This window comes from Benincasa hispida, chromosome 5 (assembly GCF_009727055.1).
Source record: "Benincasa hispida cultivar B227 chromosome 5, ASM972705v1, whole genome shotgun sequence".
In the NCBI taxonomy this organism is placed as follows: Eukaryota; Viridiplantae; Streptophyta; class Magnoliopsida; order Cucurbitales; family Cucurbitaceae; genus Benincasa; species Benincasa hispida.
The window spans coordinates 61,570,284-61,593,880 of record NC_052353.1 but is presented as its reverse complement, the minus strand read 5'-3'; the positions used below and the strand labels follow the sequence as shown (position 1 = coordinate 61,593,880).

Sequence of the window (23,597 nt, the reverse complement as noted above, 5' to 3'; positions counted from 1 at the left end):
GTTGATTATTTTTACAACCCCTTAGCACACGCCACATTTATACAGTAAAACCTCGATCTACTGAAAAGAAAAAATTATATATACAAGAATACAATGTTGCGGCAGACTACACATCAATAATGATGAAAAATGTAGATTTTGTTACTACACGAAACCCAAGAAAATGGCAAAAGAAAAGAAAAAAAGTGGTTATTCACAGTGCTTACAGTTCAGATAAAATGGCGGGAATGTAATGCGATAGTTCGGCGGTGAGAGACTGAAATCCATTCACTAGTTGGGTGTGGAACTCTTGGTCTTCCTCTCCAATTAATCTAAAATGAACTCGAATTGCACGTTTACATACAGCCATAAATTCGAGGAGCGCAGCAATGAGTTGCTGCAACTCTTGCGAACGCAACCTCGTAGCTGGCTCACCAGACAAGAATGCAGTGCACACGCTCAAGACTCCACTATTAACCTGCATTCATAGAGTACATGAGGGTTCTAAAAATGCAATCGTATGAGCGTAAAATTAGAATAGAAATTAAGTGAGAAGCTCACTTGAACTGCAACACTGCCTTGGAGTATTCTCTGAAGGCTCTGGAGTCGTGGAAGTTGATCACCCTCAGAACTGCGAGGCTCTTCCAGTTCATTCCGCAGAGCAGCAGTTCTAGTTTCAATCATTCCAATTGCATTTTCAACCGGGGAAAACTCGAGCGATTCAGACTTAGTTACTAAGAGTCTATTTACCAATGCTGGGAAGGAGCCCTCAGTCTGTAGAACAGTCCTCCTCTTCCATTGGTCTTCTAGTCCACCTTGAGTCCTTCCATTTTTGGTAAATGGGGTATCAAATAAGAAGCGATCAAAGACGCGAGCACGGACACTCCCAGTGGAGAGAGAAATGATTCTCTCTCTTCTACTTCCCAGATCTTCATCTTCAATGACAGGATCAACTGCCGTTATCTGTAGGTAGCAAACTCCCGGCTGCAACTCCTCCGCTTTCACTTGCCTGGAGTCTGGAATAATATGTAGCGTGTGACTCCCATCCATCCTAGACTCGTATACATGACTAAGTTTCTCCATTATGTCACCCAACCGTACATCACGGGGCTCACGATATACGTATTCCTTCCTATCCAGCTTCCCAAATTTTTCACCATAGAATCCTACTCTATAATATGTTGCATCAGTAAATGGGATGGGGCTTGATTCCTGCTCAAGGATTGATTCGTAAATATTTGTCAGTAAAGTGTGACATTTTGCCAGTTGTCCGTATGCTCTCCTACTTTTATAAACTGGAATTACAAGTTCCAGAATACTAGCACAAAAATGATACAACTCAGCTTGGGAGAAAAGCTTGTTTGCGAGCTGTAGGTACTTCACAGCAGAGTCGACCGTGAGTTTAGAGGCACCGTATCCCTCCACCTCAGCTGCTGACGCCTCTGAGGTGATCTCACTGCTGACCATAGGACATATTCTGCGTAGAGCTGTGACATGATCCCTGCTCCAGACACCATCATTTCGAGCAACAAGAGCCTAAGGGAAATCCAAGTACATGTCAAAGAACTAAAAACTCCCGTCTTAAGCCCCCACACAAGAACAACACAGATTTGAGTATAACAAATTCCGTATAGTGAAAATCAAATGTAAAGTACCTGCATGACCACAGCCGCAACCGCTACAGCACACTGTGCAGCCTCTGCCCATGACTGCATCTCTTGATGCGCATCACATAAATGCAATAACCACATAATATGAAGATCAGGCACAGGGGCGAATGCCATTGCAAGTTTGTAGAAACCTTCTGCAGCAGCATATCTATCCATTGACATCACAGAGGCCTAAATCAAAAAGAAAATAGCCAGCATCTGTCACTGTTCCATGTCTTTGGAGGGCAATAACTACTTCAAGAAATAACACTAGTTCGAAGGAGTAAACCTCCCTTTGGAAGTGAGCATCATATATAACCAGAGATACCACTGAGAACGTAACAGCATCAAATCCTTATTTCCTTACGCATTTTCTTTGTTACATTGAATAAAGTACATTATCGCAGGATGCAAACCAAGAAAACTTTTCTATAACAGACATCACAAAATGGTGTTGCCACCAGGTACCACTACATGTTCCAGGAGAGAACAACTTGAAATATACCACTAAAACCCTGCACTTCCCACGTTTCATCTGGAATGAACAGAATGGACCGAGGGCATACATCTACAACCCAAAACTGAAAATAGCGATAAATTATGGCAACATAATGGCACAAACTACTTACTAAGAGAGCATGCTCTAGACTAGCATCAAGAGCCAGGAGGAGACTGTCAGAAAGATACTTCAACTCTGACCAGGACCACCTATTGTCAGCAGAGGCTTCTGGAATTATGACAAGAGCATTCTCAGGAAGTCCGCATTCATTTAACAGATTGGAACTCTTCGATTCGTCTGCCATGTCTTCTAAGGATTTTCGTAGACGCTGTGCTTCACCACTCTCTTCGAGTGTCCCATTTGCCTTCATCTGAGTTACTTGCACATCAGACATCAACTCTGACAAAGTAATTATGAGCATGACCCTCAATCTAGCCGTTTGCATAAAGTGACAGAAAGAACTCTGCAACACAAAAGAAAAAATATATATATATATATCTTAGAAATAACAAAACAAGAGTTCAAAGTTGGTGAAAGATTCAATTTAAAAATCTTACCCTCACAAGTATCTGAAGCCCTGTGACTGCCCTTTTCCTTATGCTATCATTTCGAAAAACTGCAAGCCGAAGAAGATGGAATGTTACTTGCTTTAAGAAACGGTCATTTTCTCTTGCCATTAAAGTTGCACCATGAAGATCAAAGACACTGTTAAAGACAGGAAATAAGGCATTGTGGAATGCCAAAGGTTGATTCTTAGAGAAGAAGCTCATGAATATGGAGGTGATGCAATCAAGTTTCCCATAGTCAGTGGCAATGCTATGGGATGATGCCATCAAGGAGAACTTCTCTGTTATCTCCAAAACCTGAAGACTTACTGCTGCACTTAAGTTTTCTTCCCAAAGTTCCTGAGAGAAAACTTACAAGTTAAGTTGCCTAGTATAGATATGACAATAATGTTCTATAGTCACTACCGAGAATCAAATTAGAAAATTGAAAATCAGAGAAACTTACCAATTTTTGTCTTAATACTGGGTGCAGAGACTCCCTTAGTGCTTGGGCAGATGCACCAATCCTAGAAGATTGTGCCTGAGCCAGTGCTTCTCTCAAGGAATATGGCTGATTTGGGGAGCTCAACTGAGAATTCACCCTCTGCCACAAATAACCATTATCAGGTGTTCCCTGAGGCTGCAATGAAGAAGATGCAACAAAAAATCAGAAGAAATGATAACCTAAATAGCAGTTGTTGAGTATGGATAACGAATCATGAGGAATTGTGTTTTTTTTTTTTCCAAAAAGAAAGTTTATGTTTTCAGAATTATTTTTAATAGTTGTGACTCCGAAAATTAATAAAGGTCTACAATAATGTGCACATTTATATTATTATTTACAAACTCAGTAGATTTGGAACAAAAACAGGAAAAATATTTTTTTAGAAACAATTACGAGTTTTGGAAGCTGCTGACTCCCTGACACCACACAGGGTCAGTAGTCAGGCAGAATATGAAAGAGAGGTACCCACTCTGAATTCTTGTCTTGATGCCTCAGATAGGTAGTTGTTGATTGCAGGAGAAAGTCTGTCAGAGTACTTTGGGGAACCAGGTACGTCGCCAACAGCAGCAGGGCTCCGAGAACTGGATCCCATAAGCATGCCATCAGCAGGTTTTCTATGCTGTAAAATAGGACATCAAGAAAATTTGAGTACTTAAGTAAACCTCCATACCATCTTTTAGAAACATAACATCAGTGAATCATATGTGCTCTACATGAAAGGAGATGGTATGTTATTTACTTTTCTTTTTATTCACAAAACCAAAGGTGAAGATATATCAATTACTTTCGTTTTTGGATAGAAAACAGGGAGATGTATCATTTACTCATTACTGTATCATCACCACAGAAGGGAAACAAGTAATAGGTACTTCAATAAGGGTTTGGGATTATTAAACAAAAATAACAACATTGAAGCAAGCAATATTACGAACTAGAAAATAATGAAAATCAGCTATAGAACCAATGGTCTTAGTGAGACTATATATTATCAAATAACAACCTCAAAAAGAATAAGACACTCTTCCATGAGTTTGAAAAACAATCTGGTTCGAGCAATGCTTTGCTGCCATGCCTTGACAAGTGAAGTATCATCTAAGTTGCGCACAATTTGCAAAATCACAATCAAAACTTCACGCTTCTCTATGGCATTTAGGTTATAGAAGACAGGCATTTCATCTAAGATCTGCACAAAACATGACACAATCAATACGAGAAACTGAACTTGGTAAAGATCAACATGGTGATATATTGATAATATATTCTAGAACCCAATGTTCGTGAGCAAGAGATGCATCTACAAACTGAAGATGTACATCGAGCACGTAATATGGATTTTAAATGGAAGATACCAAAAAACAAAAGTTGCAACTTTCTAAAGGGATAGTCAATACTTCCTATGTCATAATGTGAAGCTCCAATATCTTGAGAGTGCAAAGACAAATATATACTCTCCACAGGTCTCCTCAAAGCAACGAGGAAAGGGGAAAACCTACAGGGTGTAACTTTTTATATTGAACATGTCTATTTTTTATATTGAACATGAGCATTAGTTCTTTTCATTCAATGAAAAGTCTTGTTTCTTTTTCAAAAAAAAAAATATTGAAAATGCCTATTTGTAGCAGAAATTATTATTTCCAATTATGTAAACCCTACACGATCTTCATGGAATCACATAAATGCTGACATATTATTAGTATTAGTTCAACCTACTCGGAGATGAATTTTCCCCAGATACTAAAATTCATGTCTTGGACCATTGAAAGCTATAGAAGGTCAGAAAAATTTTAGTCTTGCTAAATAATGAAAATGGTAGCAACTCTTTTCATAAAAATTGAGCTTTAAGAAAAATGAACTTATGGAAAAACAGCCCAACATTCAAAGAAGTTGCCGACATACACAGGTTGTTTGTTTCAAAAGTGATTACTAAGAGATGAGCACTAAGTTGAAATCGTGATAACAATTAAATCAACAGTTAAGAGCTCAATAGAGAAATGGAATCACGTTTCATTGCACAAATGTAAAATTTTAACATATTGGAAATGATAATAAATCATTCCAAAATACCTCTTGATTTAAGCTAAGCTAATTTTCAACATGCTAACTTTAAAATATACACAAAAAGATAGGATAGATTAAAAGAAAAACATGCACCTGCCCGATAAGTGGAAAATACAGCTGAGCAATGTATAGTTTATCTTCAGGCTTTTGGTACCGAGCATCAAATTCATGCTTGCATAAAAGAACAACTAAAATTCTTGCTGCCTACAGAAACGAGCCAGATTAGAAAAGTTAACCAAGTGGGTCAAACGCAAAAACAAATTTAGACAATAGATGTGTTAAACCAAAAGTAAGGTCATCTGTATGAAAATTTAAGTGCCCTTTGAACGGTATCATGACTACTTCTCCAACCCTTGCAGATTGTGGTTGGTCTCACCTTTGCCCGCAGAGGTAAATCATCATGATCCCAGGTAAGAAAAAGTTCTTGTATTAATACAGATGAAAGGTAGTTCCTATAACAGTAAAAAAAAATTGGTCAGACAAAAGCCACAAGGCATTATAAAATCCAATAACAAGTCCTTCATGGAAAATAGATAAAAGAAAGACAATTTTGCTCTGAAAAAAATTCTAGACAGCACGATGAACATGTAAGATTTAGCATGGAGATAGTAGGGACTACTAAAATTCAGCTTCCTAACATTTCCTTCCAATTTCATATGATTTACAGGGACCCTTTTGTTAGAGAACTTTTACACCCAAAGGGAGCTCTCCCATTTCGGGATTTACTTCCTGAAAATTTCATGATGGCCTCTTTCCTCAAGCCAAAGGTTCCTATTCCCACTTTTTCTACCAAAACCAGGGACGGAAAGTTTCTACTCTACAAAGCACTCAGTCACATGTCCCCAGAGCCTACGAAGAGGAGGAAAGAGGAGGCTACATACTAGAGCTAGGAAAGTTAAGGCAAACACGACAGTACAAATACTAAATCAAAATTTCTCAGAAGTCACAACAACCATCATTCAATTTTTATTATGAGCTATCCCAGCTTCAAAGCCAAGATGGTCTCCTTATTACACAAGCCCCAGTGTTGTTAGTACACAAGGCATTCACAAATGCCAATTTTAGAGAAAAAGTGGGAGAAACTCATAGCCGTGCTGCCATTTTTCTCTGAATTCAACTGGTACATCACATGAACCGAATTTGAACACAATAAAAGAAACTAGAACCATAGCCCATGTCATTGTTTTTTCCCAACTCTTTTCAACATAATGTGGTAATTCATCTAATATTTCAGTAATGATTGAACCTGACCTCGTATCTGTATGAATCTCTTTGTTTAAGTTTCCTAATCTTATTAGATACCAAGACTGGTAACTCGTGAAATGGAACGTGTATCAAAATAAAATTTTAGTGTATCATGTATAGTGAAGCCTCAAATATAGAAAGAAATAGCCAAAGCTTTAAATTATATGTTGAAGTATATTTTGAAGATCATTTTTGCATTTTCCTATAGAGATTTCCTCTTTTATTTAATTGTACAGAGATGAACGTGTTTCTTATTTGCAGAGCAGAAAATGATATATAAGCAGTATAAAAGTATATGTTGAAGATATGGCACCTATCAGAAGGGTCTCTTCCAGGCATTTCCACAAAGAGGTCGTGATCACATATAATCTGCAAAAATGTAAGCTTGCAGTCATGCAGAACTGGTTGGCAGACACCTGAAAACTTGTCCAGGTACAAGGATACCTGTAAGATGTTCATTAAAAATATATTTAATTATCAAATTGGTGTGAGTCTAGCAAAGAATTCCACATCCTGAAGGCTATACACTAGAAGCTTTTCATTCTCCATGTTTGAAGGAATGTCTTTAGGAAAGTCATGCCTTCATCTCTACTTGCAATTGAATATATGTCCAGTTTTCCTAGTACTTTAAAAATAATTCAGCTATCAAGTGGTTTAACCCAACTATAAAAATTTAAGTTCAACTTGAAATTGAATGGTTAACATAAGCAAGTATTACTCTGCATTACTATCAATAGTATAATTACATCCATACCTGCAGAGAATTCTAAAACTAAAAGAAATTATTAAAAACTAATTTTTTTGGGGAAAAAAAAAATCTTCCTTTACAAGTTTAGATTATTTATTTTATTTTTTTTGTTTTACAGAAAAACATAAACGTCACCGCTAGATTTTAAAAGTACACATAGCTGCCTACTCCCATAACTTAATAATATAGACCTAAAAGAAGTAAAACAAAATATTTGAGAAGTATACCAAATCAAATACTTGGCGAGGTTCGATGATGGACAAAAGATCATAACAAAAGAATGCTAAACTGCTATTCAAACGTTTAGCCAAGCTTAATCCCTTCTTGCAACGTTCATGTACTTCAGTAAGAAGGCAATCATACAACTGCATTATGCATCTAAATACACCTTCTTTCAATTGCATTGGAGGAATATCTTCACCTGTAAGGCCAATAAATAGAAAGGAAAAACCAATCAAAGGAATATCTTCACCACTACCTGACAGAAATAACTCTATTCAATCCTTGACAAGCCATGCAAACTCTGTTTCTCTTTTTCAACTGTGCTAAAAAAAAAAAAAAAACGACTCTGCTAACCCAACTCTGCTCGCATGACACACTGTCAATATTAAAGACAATCATAGAAAATCCTTCAAATGTTTGTATGTTTCAACAACAAACAAGTAAAAAAAACTCTTCAGATAAGAAAAAGCATTTTCATTAATAGTGCAAAGTTTTAGGCTCAAGCTCAAATGTCTAAGCACCTATGGGAACACCTCCCCAATCAATGCCCTTTATTTCCTTTTCTTCCTTCTTCCACAATATTATAGAGCAAAGTTCAAAAGTGGGGAAACACCCATGCTCAAACTGACTTCTGAAAGAACAAAAAGGATTATCTTCCAGAAACAGAATGCTAAACGTGAAAATGTTAGAGACAATGAAGTAGAAATTCAACAAACCAAGGAGCACAGTTTGGGTAAAATAATAACAAAAATAAATGTACATAAGGTTAAAGGATTAATGGTAATTTAATATGAAATTAGATGAGAAGATTATATGAAAAAATCCCTACTATGTACACCTTGGCTCTCGCCAACATCACCAGTCAAACTTACCCTTGCCCCGACCCACTCCTCCCTCATATCACTGACCCGCTGACCTGCACCGACCCATCTCTATCTGCCCACCCGACCCTTCTCTATCTGCTCCACCCGACCCACCCAACCAGCTGCCATTACCGCCACCCTACCTCTCTCTACCAAACCCATCTGCTTTAAGCCAATCTTCTCGAAAACTCTCCATTTCCATCCATAACAAAAAATTGTACCTCGTCCCTGGCACAAAATTTGCTTCATTAGCATCTTACCCTAACTTCTCCGACCATGAGGATTTACCTAATGCTCTCTCTCTCCACTGCCCCCCTTCACCCTTCTCAAGCCCCCCTCCCCCTTCCCCAGACTATACCTTACAAAATACCCTGATCGGTCCTGCCTTCTTGGCCGAGAGTGACCTTGAACCAGAAGAGGACTCGGAACCAAACACACTCGACCCCGCTTACCATCTTCAGATTGTGGTACCTTGGCTCTTGGAGTACAACTTGTGCATCACGGCTATCCCTTCATACTCTAAAAGAATCAAACGAACTCAGAAATAAACAAGAGGCATAAATGAGCTAAAGAGGCTATTTTCATCTATCAACTATGAAAAGGTCTCCTCCAAGGCCATCTCTGGTGGGTTGACATCAACTAAATGATAATTCTCTCTTGGAATGTGCAAGGTATTAGCGCCTAGGAAAAACAAGCGGTGGTGAAAAATCTTATCCTTAAACACAATCCAATGGTGGTAATCCTTCAGGAAACCAAGCTTGAAGAGGTGGATTGTACAATCATAAAGTCCCTCTGGAGCTTGAGACATATTAGTTGGTCTGTGTTAGAGGCTTCATGCACCTCTGAAGGTATCATCATCATGTGGAATTATCCTTCCTTTGTATCCGAAGAAGTTGTCAAAGGTCTTTTCTCCCTTACCTTGCATTTTTACTTGGCTGATGGTTTTCCTTTTTGGCTTTCTGGTATTTATGGCCCGTCTCGTGCTAGAGATAGACCCCTTTTTGGCAGGAACTATATATATCTCCAAGGCCTCTGTACTGAAAATTGGATCCTAGAAGGAGACTTCAATGTATCTCGATGGTCATATGAAAAATCTAGTGGCAGATCTCAATCGGCGAGTATGAAAGCTTTCCACTATTTCATTGATACGTCGGATCTTCTGAACATTCCTTTACAAAATGGCTTATACACATGGTCTGGATATAGACATTATCTTGTCTTCACCCTTAGAGACAGATTTTTTTATTACTGATAGCATACAGCATAAAATTGCATATACCACATCAAAGAGATTGGAAAGACCCATCTCTGATAATTACCCTATCTTGCTTTCCATTGGCGCAGACAAATGGGGCCCCACACCTTTCCATTTCGAAAATATGTGGCTGATGCACAAAGAATTTCAAAGCACACTTGAATATTGGTGGAAGAATACTCCTTTGATTGGCAGACTAGGGCATGGTTTAATTGTCAAGTTAAATGGCCTTAAAGAGGTTCTGAAAGAGTGGAACAAATCCATTTTTGGGTGCATTCATACTCAGAAAAATCAACTCAGGGCTGAAATAACTATGCTGGACAACCTAGAGGAATCAGATGATAGCCTGCCTAGCCACAGGGAACAGAAAAAAGCCTCAAGGCACAACTCCTCACTGTGGTGGCCGAGGAAGAAACCCTTTGAAGGCAAAAGTGCAAATCCATTTGGCTTAACGAAGATGATCTGAACAGCCGCTTCTTTTATCGGGTTGTGGCCACTAAAAGGAGGCAAAGCACCATACATGAAATTATCTCTGCCGGTGGTGAAAGCCTTCTTTTGGAACCAGACATTGTTGATGAATTTTTTAATTTTTACACCAGGTTATTTACAAAGAAGGACAATCTACAAGCTGTCCCCATTCTTGCTTGGCCCTCCCTTACTGATCAGCAGTCTCTAATGTTGGAATCTCCATTCACAGACCAAGAAATTTGGTGTGCAGTTTGCACTCTTGGTGAACACAAACAAACCCCGGGGCCCTGATGGTTATACCACCGAGTTCTATAAAAAATGTTGCACATCCTTAAAAAATGACATATTGAGGGTGTTCCAGGATTTTTTTTTAAGGGATTGTCGATATGAATCTTAATGAGACTTATATTTGTCTCATACCCAAGCATGCCGATGCCGGGAGAGTTGGTGATTACAAACCAATCAGCCTCACTACCGGGGATTCCAAGATTTTGGCAAGAGTCCTCTCCAAAATAGGCTTAAGAGTGTTCTCCCCCTCCTTATTTCCGAGCACCAATCAGCCTTTGTTGAGGGTTGTCAGATACTTGATGCATCACTCATTGCAAATGAGCTCATTGATGAGTGGAACAGAAAGGGCAAAAGGGGCATTGTTATCAAACTTGATATAGAGAAGGCTTTCGACACCATTGATTAGGCTTTCCTAGACTCCATTCTTCAAGCTAAGGCTTCGGCTTTCTTTGGAGAAAATGGATCAAGGGATGTATTTCATCTGCTAATTACTCTATCATCATCAATGGGCGTCCTAGGGGAAAATCCGTGCCACTAGAGGTATTAGACAAGGGGATCCCCTCTCTCCTTTCCTTTTCAATATCATTATTGATACTCTAGGCAGGATGTTGTCACTTGCGAATTTGGATGGGAGGATACAGAGTTTCAGGGTGGGCAGGGACGTCACTATCACTCACCTACAATTTGTTGATGACACTCTACTTTTCTCCATTTACGACCATGCGCTTATTTGATGTTATTGATTCTTTTGAGTCCTACTCGGGTTTACCCATTAATCGCCAGAAATCTGAGATTATGGGTATTAATCTCCCTACTAATGAGCTTCTGTGTGTTTTGGATTTATATGGGTGCAAAGTGGGTTTGTGGCCAAATTCCTACCTTGGGCTTCCCCTCCACGGCAAGCCTAGAACTCTTTCGTTTTGGGCTCCGGTGGTTGAGAAAATTGAGCAAAGGATTAAGGCTTGGGGTTCATTCTACATTTCTGAAGGAGGGAGATTAACCCTCGTTCAAGCATCCCTGAGTAATCTTCCTACATACTACCTTTCCCTTTACAAACTCCCTAGTAAGGTGGCGCTTACTATGGAAAAGCTCTATAGAGATTACCTTTGGAAAAGGAAAGATGATGGATCAAAATTGCACCTTGTCCGTTGGGACAAAGTTACCTCTCCCCAACTCTCAGTGGCTTGGAAATCATTAATCTCAAGCTTAGGAATGAGGGTCGTCTTGTAAAATGGATTTGGTGTTTTAGGGTGGAGAAAACTGGTTCCCGTTCTATGTCCATTGCTAAGGGCCCACGGAAAACCTTGTCTTACCTTCAACCTTGTGTGGATCAATATGTTGCTATTACTTTGGGAAATGGTCGATCTATTTCCTTTTGTGGAGACTCGTGGGTGAATAACAGCCTGTTGAGGGTTGCTTTTCCCAATCTATTTGCATTATCCCTTGCCAAAGATGCTTTGGTCTCTGAGCTATGGAACTCGATGGAGGGTGGGTGGAACCTTCATCCCCGTACACGTCTCAATGACCTGGAAACAGAAGAATGGGCTGTCCTCTCAAATTTGCTTGTATCTCATCAGCCCCTACTAACACAAGACAAGTGGTTTTGGAAGCTTGAGCCATTCGGAACCTACACAACAAAGTCTTGGATTGACAAGAGTTATGATATTGGCACCATTTCATTCAAGGGTCCAACTGGTGCTATTTGATCCAATCAATATCCCAAAGAAATTAAAATTTTCCTTTAGGAGCTTGCTCATAATGCAGTCCTCACTTATGACAAGCTTAAATGCCGTCTCCCCAATAAGATGCTTTCACCCTATTGGTGCTCCCTTTGTAGAAATGACACCGAAAACCAAGATCATCTCTTCATGTTCTACCCTTTCTCCAAAAACTTTTGGAATTATATTCTTCAGGCTTTCAACCGGTGTGTGGTCTTTCCCCTCTCTAAACCCTTGTGTAATCACGATCTTGTGCATACTTAGGCAAATTGGGAGTCTTTCTTGAAGCCCTTTGGCTGTTGTAGCTCATTGGGAGTCTGAATATAAAAGCCCACAAAAGGAGTTCCAACACTAACATCTCATTATCCACATCCAATGAGGAGATCTATATATTAGGTCACTTTAAGCAAAGTATCCACATTTTTGCATGAGCGGTGAGATAATTAAGTAATCAAAGTCAAATTAATCAATTTACTTGATCATTTGAGTTTGGAGATAATTAGACGCACTGTAAATTTTGATTACTTCCAACCCAAAAAACCTAGTAGGTGGATGAAAAAAATCCCTCACATACACAAGCAATGCATCGGCATCAATACATGTTTAGAATACATAATAAAGGTCAAAAGAAACGGTTGTAACTCAAATATAAAAGAACAGAGAACATCAAACCCACCTAACGGAAGGCTATGATAGAAAAGCCGAGTTTTTTCCAGTGCCATTGATTTGACAATTAGCTCAAGGAAAAACCAGGCCATGGCCAAAACATCATCATATACTGGTCCAACACGATAGCCTTTGGCCTACAAAATTACAAAAATTTCAGCAAGTTCTAATATGTTTCTCCCCTGCGACACACAGAGAATCGATGAAACAACAATTTAAGAGAGCTACCAGACTATAAAAACTGAAATAAAATAATCTCCACAAGGTTGTGAGTAAAGGATCGTCTGTGTTAAGTTCCTCATGGTAATCAAGAATATAACCTACCGATCATAAACCAAAAGGAGTACACCCCTATGAAGGTTCAAGTAAGGATCACCAAAAGTAGAAAGGGATCCAAATGAAAACCCAGAAGAATAAAATAATTGAAAAACTCACGAAGGACCAATTATTGTCTTCAAGGGTTGAGGTAAACAATAAAATGTATGGATGCCAGTACATGATTCATGTACAAAAAGATAATATATAGCAATTCTGGTGATATTAAAAAAACATGATCGCATAACCAACGCAAAACAAAAATAATGGAGTCAAGACCACCTTGCTCCTAGCCAAGCTTCCCCAGACAGTGGACAGACCAGGGTATACAGGTGGCTGGCGACCTCCAAAGTCATCAAAAGCATAATCAACATAATTAACAAGGAAGTGATTTCTTTCACCATCTTCGGCTGATTCCTGTTGCACCCTATATATTTTTGTCACACGATGACAACAAAAAGCAATAAAAAAAAACTATAAGAAGTCTGGCTCAGTAAGACAGAATGTGAATCGAATAAGATCTCAAACAAATAAATAACGAAAACTTAGTATAGTAACATAGAGTAAATAGTAAATGAGTAAGTCGAGAGGGAAAAAAAAGAAAGAAAGAAAACACGAAAGAAACTGTAAGATGATTAAGCAAATTCTCTACAAGAGTAAGATAGGAACTTGATTTGGAGATTGGGAAGTAAGAAAATAGACTCAAATTATATACTTCAAAGAAAATCAGAAAACGTACAAAGCATTTGAGGGGCGTAATAAACTAGACCCAAATAAATGTAGAATCTACAGAACTAAAACAAGTACCTAGTAACAATATTAACCATTGCTCTAAAAGCTGCAACCTGAAATACATCGGACAAACAATGATTAGATAAAAGCTTATATTGAAACCCCAAAAAAAGAATTCACAATTTCAAGCACAATCATCTAGGCTTCGAGACGAAATTAATCAGAGCATACAAAGGCTCCTGAAATAATAAAGTAAATTCAATTAAAACCTGCAGGGTTTCTCCACCATTGCCAATGAGATGGAGCAACATATTCAAAATAGGATGAAGGAATTGGAGTAATGCAGTGGAATCAACATTTTTCAAACTGTTAATAGCCTGCATGTAAATGGACAGCACCACGCCAGAGATGTTATTATTCCGCTAAATTAAGTCCCCTGTTTGGTTGAAACAATTAAAGCATCTAGTAATCTACATGGCTGTCTCCTATTGTTGAATAGATATGAAATGATAATGTTAAGAATTCTCGCGATGCCCAAGGGGTGCTAATGTGTGTGGAGGGTGGAATTTTCTTAAAAATGAGAAAATACCTCTAGTAGTTCAGAACCCCAAGGAGGGCTTGTTCGAAGAGTGTGCCTATCATATTCCAGAAAAAAATCCCTGATTCGTTCATTAATGGGATACAGGGAGGAACACAGTCTTAAGCGCAATTTGAAGATGTTCTTCCCATCTTCCAAGTAATCTAGCCTCTCCTGTAAAACCAGAAAAACATGAATTGTAAAGTCAGTAGAAGACAAACAAACACAGACCAACAAGATCACTGAATCAGAGAACTTCACTGCTGCAGAGGACACAGCAGTGAAGGAAGCCAAAACATACCCTGTTTGTATCTTGGAGGTAGTGTGGAACAAGCTCTCTCATTACTGGTAAAGAAATTTCAGATCGTAACCTAAATTAAACCATCAAGATCAGAGATTTCAACCAGGAGATGCATACTTGAAAACAGTTTACCGAAATACTGGAGCATTGGCATTAAACTTCCAATAACATATTCAAAGCCTGTTTCCAATAACTACATTGTAGTAAAACAAGGGAAAAGTGCAATTTGGAGGTACACAGCATAATAATCAAGTTTTTGTAAAAATAAGAATGAATTAGATCCACATATTCCAAGAAACAAAACGTGTAAAGGTACTTCACAAAAATTACAATCAGGAGAATGTACGGAAGCCATATTCAACCAAACCTAAAATCTAACAAATCACTTATCAAATCTTTTCAAGCTTGAATAAATAAAGAATTTTTTCTTTTTGTTATTTTTCTTATCTTTTTTTATATCTGAAGTTTCAGGCAAAGAAAAATTACTTTCTTTTTTTAATGTGATTGGCTCCTCAAATCTATACTTGTTAAGATGTTTGAAACGAGAGTGGGCTAGAGTACTAATAGGGAAATAATGGGAAGGTTCCAATATTTCCTATCACTTGAAAACATCTCTTATCCAAAAAAAAAAGGAAAGAAAAAAGAAGAAGAAGAAGAAGAGAGAAAGAAGTAAGTACATATTTCATAAAAAATGAGTACATACTGAGCATGTGTTGATAAGGGGAGTGATGCATATCCAATTGGCACCTGGAATATAATAACAGAAGATTAGATAACAACAAATGAAACAAACAGATTTCATAATACCCAACCAGCCATGTAAGAACCATGATCCAGATTCCAGAAAAGAACATACTGGCTTGGGAGCTTCTAGTTTTGCTTGCATATCAATATTGAAGAAAGTAAACAACAGGTGATGCTTTGGTGTCCAGGTAGCTGGGAGGGAGAGTTTAATCTCATCATGGTAGCAAGCCACTCTTGCACCTACAGCAACTTGAGTGTGAGCCCACTTCTGAAGAGATGCACCCAGCTCCACGGGATACATAGCCTAAGCAAGTCTCCCACCAAAATCATACATATAACTTATAAGTATGCAAAATCCAGATTACTTTCCATATATCCGAAGCTCATCACCTCATCAGTCATCACCGACAGGAAGAGTTGAAATTGATGTGTAAGTAACTGATATTGTAATTTATAGACATTTACCTCCAGAGGCTGTCTGCGTGGGTCACTGTCATCCTCTCTAAGTTCTACACGAATGAACAAGTTCCTCTTGCGGCTCAAACTAACAGTCAGGGGGTAAACATAAAGACAGTGAAAGAGCTGCAAGAATGGCTCATTCCTCATCATAACGCGGAAGTCAAATGCATGGAACTGAAAGCCAACCAACAAAATGTACCGTCAACAGTTATTCATGATAATGTTGGGCTGTGCAATGGTGAAGATTTGGTAGAAATGATAGCTTAAATTTCAAATTTTAAGAACTGTGTAATTCCCTAGATATCTGTGAGACCTCCAATTGTTTATGTGCCATTGCATGTGTTCTCCCTAGGGACGACATGCTCTGATACCAATAAGTTAGGTATCTAAACGAATTAACCTGCAGGAAAGCAATCTAACAACACAGAAAAGAGACCCATTAGGTTAAGAAAACACTGTTATATTGAGAGTTCTTCAGCATACAGTGTGTTGTCCATTCAAGATGATAGCTAGAACAATCTCCCTTTCTACAATGTATGATATCCAGCAATTGAGAAAGATGGTTCCCTCCTAAGAGACACTCTGCTCTACAAATTTCACCTCCTCGCAGCTCCCCAAACCCCTTCCCCTCCCAGCAGACCATACTCAACACACAATCCACTGCCAGTTAGGCATAACCGTTTTCTTAGCCACTCCCCAATTTACCCCTTCTAGAGTAGGTCTTCACAATTGGAGGTCTCACACTATCCTTCATAATTATCACAGGTTCACCACTTCTCCATTGCTTTTCCATAAACATCTATTTATTGAAATTAATTCTGTCCAATTTCTCCTCAAGCTAAATACTAACTGTATTGCATAAACTATTTTACAATTTAATTATACTATTTGAAATCTAAAATTTGTTCCAAGATTTTACTTTATGCATCAATTCATCATTTAACATTCTTCTTACAAGGGATCCCCTACTTGAAATCCTTCTATACATCAATTCATCATTTAACTTTATTCCTACAAGGAATTCCTTACTTGAGATCTTTCTCTAAGAAGTTCTAAAAAACAATGATCAAACAAAATTAACTAGAAATGAAAATAAGAACCTCTTGTCCCAACAATCCAACAATCAATGAAATGCTTCTTATCAAAAATAAAAAACCAAGGAGGATAATTGCACTCGGGCTTTAATACCTCAAGGCATAAAACTCCTAAGAAAACACCATTCTTCATCTGTTACCGTTTGCACCAACTTTACAATACCTGGCTCAAATATTTCTTTTGTTCAAGAAACCTTCATTCAAGGTTACAAGAATCTCTCAGAATTTAGATGATGACTCAAATGTCAGTCTGAGTAGCAAAGATTCTGACCAAGAAGAAGCATAGTTGGAGAGGAATTCACACCTGGTTAATTGAGGGAAGTCTAGTGCACTTTTCTTACAAAATCAACAACCCCTTGTAAGTGACTTACAAATGTCTCTCTCTAAAATACCCTCTAAATTTTCATATTTAGTAGCAACTTGTGGTTTTCAACTACAAGAAATAACATCTCGTGAGGTGTCTTGTTAATGAAGACCATCTCTTGGATTGCTAGGGGCCTCACTGAACATCCAAAAGATGTCATCTTAGGAACTAGTATTGTTCTACAATGCATTGTTTCATTTGGAACTCAAATGAATTTTGTTGGATCGCTTATGAAGCATTTGGTAGGCTATACGAGAGCTTTTATTCTGTTTACGGAAGGAATTATTACTTAGCTAGCTTCATATTAGTATGGGGATCTTGGCTTTCAAGTTTAGGTGTGGGCAATAGACATATGACACAATATCCACAATATGAGACAATCTAAGTTTTAGGTTATCATTTAAACACGATCCACCTGTATGTCTCCACATACATGTTTAAGTTACAGAAGATAACCTTGGATCTTAGTTTATTGGTTTTTGTGGGTTAATGTAACTAAATGTTGAAAAAATTACCTCTTATTTTATTAGATAAATAAAAAATTTGTACAATACAATTACAAATTACAAGACCACGAGACTTAGGTCATCAACACCAACAAAAACGTGCTGAAAAAGAAACTAGGGTTTCTGACCCATCTAATCCTGACAGTTCTACTGGTGTGAGTACTGAGTTTGTAGATAGTATTCTTAACTCTGACAAAGATATTTCTATCCCTAGTAATAAAGATCAGGAGACTACTAATGTTGTCACTACTAAGTGGTTGATCAAAAATAAAAAAACAATCCAACAAATAAGATATAATTTGTAAGCTATTTTGTTCACCAATTAAATATCTGAGTAAAAAGTGTTATCAACTTCCAGTAATCTTCCATAAAAGTTAAGGTTCTTTTGAGGAACTCTCATTCCTATAAAATTTTATGCGGCTAGAGGTCCAATGAACCAGTACAAAAATGAAAGAAATTTTATAAAGGCCTTCTAATCCATGTTGGGCAGAAAATAGCAATTCCTGGCCCATATACTAATCGTTGAATATTATTTATCTTTTCTCCTTGCTATGTCCTAAAGAATTTCTAACATTCAACGATCACTCATCCTCCACTTATCTCAATTAGCATGTTATCAAAGAAACAGATTATAAGCATATCATCAATCTGAAAACTACTTCATTTCATAGCAAAATCTTGATTCCCAAGCAAGTAAAAATTCAAAATAAATTATAAAAAGACCTATCAAACAAAGAACTACTGGGTGGTGAAATATTAAAATAAAGAATGACATTAGCGATCTATCCTTACATCATCTGCATTTGTATCGGCATTTTCATGAGGAGATGATCCATTTCCAGAAAATTCTTTCACAACAGAACAACTTAACTTCGAGCTGCCACTAACATGATGGCGATCAGAACCATTATTAGGGTGCTTCTTAAATGTGGAATCAACCGGACGGTCCACCATATCAACGGAGTCACTGATCACACTACCACTCTCTGACATGTTTTCATTGTCAGCATGGGAAATTTGATGCTTCTCAATCTCCAGCCTAAGTACACCTTTTACAGGTTTATGAACCTTGTGTTTGGGATCCTATAATTTGAACAAGTAACCATCATCGACCACATTTAGAGGCATTTTGAGATTTTATGAGAGAAGTCAATATATTATATTTTGGAGAAAATAAGATTAGATTTATAACATAAAATGAAGCACCAAACCTGAAGTGCATCTTCCGTGTAGCCTTCCTTAACCTTATTTAAGTTGGATATTTCAACAACAACAGAGCTTCCACTGGAGTAACCCAGCTTACCATCTACAGTGACCTTTGTGCTAGGCTCAAAAACACCTTCATGGGAACTAGTCCCAGTTATGCTGGGAGCAAGAGGACTACTTGGGGAAGCAGATCCAGCAGATGCTGCACCAGTGCTGTTGTCAAATAATGAAACAATGGCCCAGGCAAAGGATTCTCTGTAAGGCATGATTTGAGACCACACCTGCAATTTTTGCTTTTCTCTTTCATTCAAATGCACCTGTGGGTGGAGTTTATACGATTGAAGAATGTTAGTTCAGATGATGAAACAAGATTTGACGAATTAGGACTGTAGAGAAAACATATGTAATTAGACATACTCAAGGTTTTTTAAAGCTTAAAGTTCAATAAAGTGCAATAGTCTTATGAGGCTTTAGTGCAAGGCACAAGAAAAAGCATGAACTTTTTTTTTTGTGCGGCGCACTATATATAAAAATACTGCATAAAGAAGAAAAGCATGGTTGAAGTGAAAATATGAAGAACAAAAAACCCTGAACATAAGAAATTTTGCATTTAGACTTAGTAAATTAGGCCTAGGGCTTTGAGCTTTGGGCCTAGGCGCATGCCTGGGAGGGCTATTTAAAACACTGGACATACTAGTTCTTTCTGTGAAATGTGAATACACAGAGAACGACATAATAGATAGATTTCTTCTCCTTTTTCCTTTTCCTTTAATTTGAGTAAAGATAATTTATGAAGATTGATAGAATAAACCTTAAAAAATTGAATTTATAGAAGATTACTCAACAAAAGAATAGAGAAACATATAAATTTAGACATACTGGTTCTTTACGTGAATACACAGAAGCAGTAACCCCTCCTTCTTCTGTAGCATGTTTCTCTAACTGAATAAAAAGACAGACTGATGCTGATGGAGCCTCCAAATAGAAAATTCCACGTGGTTCAAATGATATTTTAGGCTGCAAGAGCAATGGACAAAGAGCTTATATTCTTCATTCATTATAAAACCATAGGAGATGCAGGGGGAGAAAACAGAGGAAGTAGCTTACATCCTGCATTTCTTTAGGTGCAATGCGAAAATGGAAATCCTCAGACAATTTTTCTCTTCTCTCCCTATTATACAAGCAAATTGTACCATAAAATGGCTCTTTGGAAGGGGTTGAAAGTGGATGGTGCAGAGAGAAATATGTCGAAGTCAGCAATCATAAAAATAATTGCAGTGAAACAAATAAAAAATAAAGAAGAAGCTGTATGAACCATACTAAAGTTACTTACCAACCAACCCCGCTTGAAGGGATAAGGATAGAACTTTAACAGAAATCTTCAAGCCACTGCCATGATTTACAGGAGGGACAAAAGATAAATATTGGTTTAAACTTGTAAAGATATTAAATTAGCTTGATAAAAGGATAGAATTCTGCATATGATTTTTATTGTTGCCATACTGTGTTACAGGAGTTTCTGGTATCCTCTGACCAAATATCATCGACCTTTCGTTTTCCCAATCAAAAGCTGGCTCATAAGCTGGAAGAGGAGAAGGACCAATCTGCTACAAGAATATAAGAACTACATTATACTTGTCAAATGTAAGCATGAAAGATAATAGTGGGGAAATATAACATGCAGTATAGTGTCAGATAAAGTTAGGTTCATCTAGAACCTTTGGAACATTTGATAACAATGGATCATATGTTGTAGACTCTGGCCTTCCAGAGGTACTTGGTACATCATCCTCTGTAGTATCATCAGGCTTTGTGCGCCTAGCATAAGTAAGACGCATTTCTGCACACAAGTTGGAAAAATTATATGGAAACTATAGCATAGTTCAGAGAATAACAGAAGCACTGAATGACAATTGTAAACTGTTTTGAGAAGTCAAAAGAGCTTTCATTAGAAAATATGAAGTACTATAAAAGCTGGATAGATTATCTAAACGCTAGAACGTAATAGAGGAAAACCAAACAAACAAAAACCCAACTAAAGAAAAGGGATCCAATCAAGCAAAACAGTGTCCATAGAATAGTTTTTGAAAATGGAAGCAAAATGGTGTTTAAAAAAAATCAAATTCGAAGCATAAAAAGAAACATGAAACCTAATAAGGTAACAAACAACACTATGGGATCCAACCCTCCAAACAAAAGACAACTATGAAAGCAAACATAGCTCTACGCCCCCCGCCCAAAAACCCCAAACTTTGTAATAGGGATGAGGACCATCATATCTTCATTCATTGCCTGTTCGCTAAGAAGGCTCGGTCATTCATCTTTTCTCAGCTGAATTTTGCAGTCTGCCTCTAGCCTAAGCTTAAAAGTTTGTTTTCAGAGGCTATTATAGGAATGTGCTTCAAATGCAAAGACAAGGCTCTATGGAATTGCATAGTTTGAGCCCTTCTGTGGCATATTTGGAAGGCAAGAAAACAAAGAATTTATTAGAGTCAGTCAACTTTGCAGATTTTTTATGTAGCAGTGTACACCATACAACGTCTTCATGGTGCTCCAACCACACGAAATTCTTTTGTAATTATAGTCTTTTTATGATTATTAATGATGGAAAGATCTTTTATAATTTTTCCAGCATTTGGGCGGGGTTTTCTCTAACTGGCCCCTCAGTTGTTTCTCCTTTTTGTGAGTACATATTGATTTTATCCACACACATCCATTGATATACTATCTTATGTTTGGGGCCCAACATAAGATGGTATGTCCCCACATCCTATATTATCTCAGTGTTTGGAGGCTCATTACCCCATCTCACCGATTTTAATTGTTTGTAGGCCCATTTCCGGAACGTGTTTCGTATCTCACCATCATTTTTCTTCCGTGTATCGTATATCATCTTAGTGCTTGAACATACTCTATCATACTCGATCATTCATATTCGATCAGAACTCTCCAAACATCAGAACTCCCCACATCCTATATCATCTCAGCGCCCCAAACAGCCCCAAAATGTTATAGGACAGAAGTAGTCCCTGGTTAGTTTATGTGATGACAATTTTAATTAGCATGTTTGAAATTCTCGTACTACTGATAGCCTTTATGCTTGTAGCCATCAGAAATTAAGATATTAATTCCGTAGTTTAGGAAAAATACCATTCTAGAGCCACACAGCATTATAGCTATAGCTAGTTTACAATTATTAGGATCTAGCCCAACTGTTCGCTACAAGCATAAACTAACCATGACTTGTGACAAGCTCGAACCACGCAAGTCATGGTTTGTAGCCTTCAATTAAGATATTAATTCCGTAGTTTATGTGGTGACAAGCTCGCAAATAAACGAGATCCCTAGTCCCTTCTACTGCCCTCAGTTTTATCTACTGAATGACAAATATTCACGACTTGTGAAGCAACACACGTATGAATATTCAAGAAGATGGGATTCACAACTTGATTGAAAAGGAGTATGTGTTTCATTCAGAGTCCTAACTGTATGTATGTATGGGAGGGGGTACGTGCCTAAATCCACCCAGTCTAACACATGAGCCACCGATTGAAGTCAAATGGAGAGAGAAATACAGCAAAGGAAGCTATATAAGAGGGAGATATAAATCGTCCACAACGAAAATGACTGTATGTCGACCGCCATTACGGGCTAAATATCAAAATTATTGACGAGATAGAGAATAAGGAGTACTTTTGAGAACATAAAAACATATTTACCAGTCTCAATGTCAGTATCGGGGCCTTCATATATCTGATTCTGAAAGGACACGGGACTGATAGTCTCATAGTGACCGTACTTATTTTCATCCTTAACCCAGTCAGTGGAATAGCACTGCACAAGCTCATTGAGATGTGGCCATTGCTCCAAATTCTCCTCAAACTACACAGAGAACGAGAAAGGAAACACAGAAAAGCCAAAGAAGAAATCAAATTCGAGTTGGAGGGCGAGAAAGTAAGAGAGGAGAAGCACCATTACCTTGTTGTGCCATTTGATAGACGCGGGGGTGGAATCTCGGCGATGTAGGAGATGCATTGTGGTAGATCTAGGGTTTTGGGAGAAGGTTAGCAGGTGCAGAGGTAAAGATAAGAAGAAAATGAAGATGAAGTTGAGAAGTCCCTTTCAAATTTGGTATTCGGGAAGTGGATACAGGTAACGGACCTCAGGAAGAAACAACAATGGCGTAGTTGGTAGATCTGTAGTGAATAGGAAAGAGAGAGAAACGAAGAAGGCGTAAAAGAAACAGAGAGGCGCCAGCAGAGGAGAAGCTCTAAGCCATTGCAGAGGAAAAGAGACAAGTGCGGTACAGACTAACAGTACAGTCGGAGTGGGAGTGAAAGTGAAGGGTAAGGCGTCCGAAATACAGCAAGACACCGAATCTCGGGGGCCTAATTAATCGTTTAATAATGAATTCGGACCCTCGGTTTTTGGGTCTTGGTTTTTATTTATTTATTATTGACTTCGTTTCTTTTAGAAAAAAAAAAAAAAATTTTTTTATTTTTTTTTTTTTTTTTTTTTTTTTTTTTTGGCTTCTAAGAAAAGCAAATACAGAAATACTCCTGATTAAAATATATATACACTCTATTCCCTT

General features: G+C 37.8%; 1 protein-coding gene across 2 annotated transcripts; it reads right to left on the bottom strand.

Moving 5' to 3' along the window:
* Positions 1 to 58: 58 nt before the first annotated feature.
* Positions 59 to 23,407, bottom strand: LOC120078066 (guanine nucleotide exchange factor SPIKE 1). 2 transcript variants are annotated; one of them, XM_039032262.1, is made up of 30 exons: positions 22,985 to 23,041; positions 22,726 to 22,888; positions 20,725 to 20,846; positions 20,510 to 20,613; positions 20,340 to 20,395; positions 20,114 to 20,211; positions 19,886 to 20,023; positions 19,012 to 19,323; positions 18,593 to 18,883; positions 15,843 to 16,010; positions 15,490 to 15,681; positions 15,337 to 15,380; positions 14,634 to 14,703; positions 14,345 to 14,506; positions 14,025 to 14,132; positions 13,831 to 13,868; positions 13,306 to 13,450; positions 12,719 to 12,845; positions 7,456 to 7,649; positions 6,794 to 6,924; positions 5,612 to 5,687; positions 5,329 to 5,439; positions 4,178 to 4,360; positions 3,647 to 3,796; positions 3,139 to 3,312; positions 2,685 to 3,032; positions 2,258 to 2,590; positions 1,635 to 1,820; positions 541 to 1,515; positions 59 to 457 (listed from the first exon to the last, which is right to left on the bottom strand). In XM_039032262.1, the coding sequence occupies exons 1-30, from the start codon at positions 23,039 to 23,041 to the stop codon at positions 203 to 205; spliced, it is 5,511 nt and encodes a 1,836-aa protein (XP_038888190.1). In that variant the 3' UTR covers positions 59 to 202. The 2 variants fall into 2 exon arrangements, with proteins under 2 accessions (XP_038888190.1, XP_038888191.1); XM_039032263.1 differs by having other exon boundaries at positions 203 to 457; positions 20,510 to 20,610; positions 22,985 to 23,407.
* Between the last annotated feature and the right edge of the window lie 190 nt (positions 23,408 to 23,597).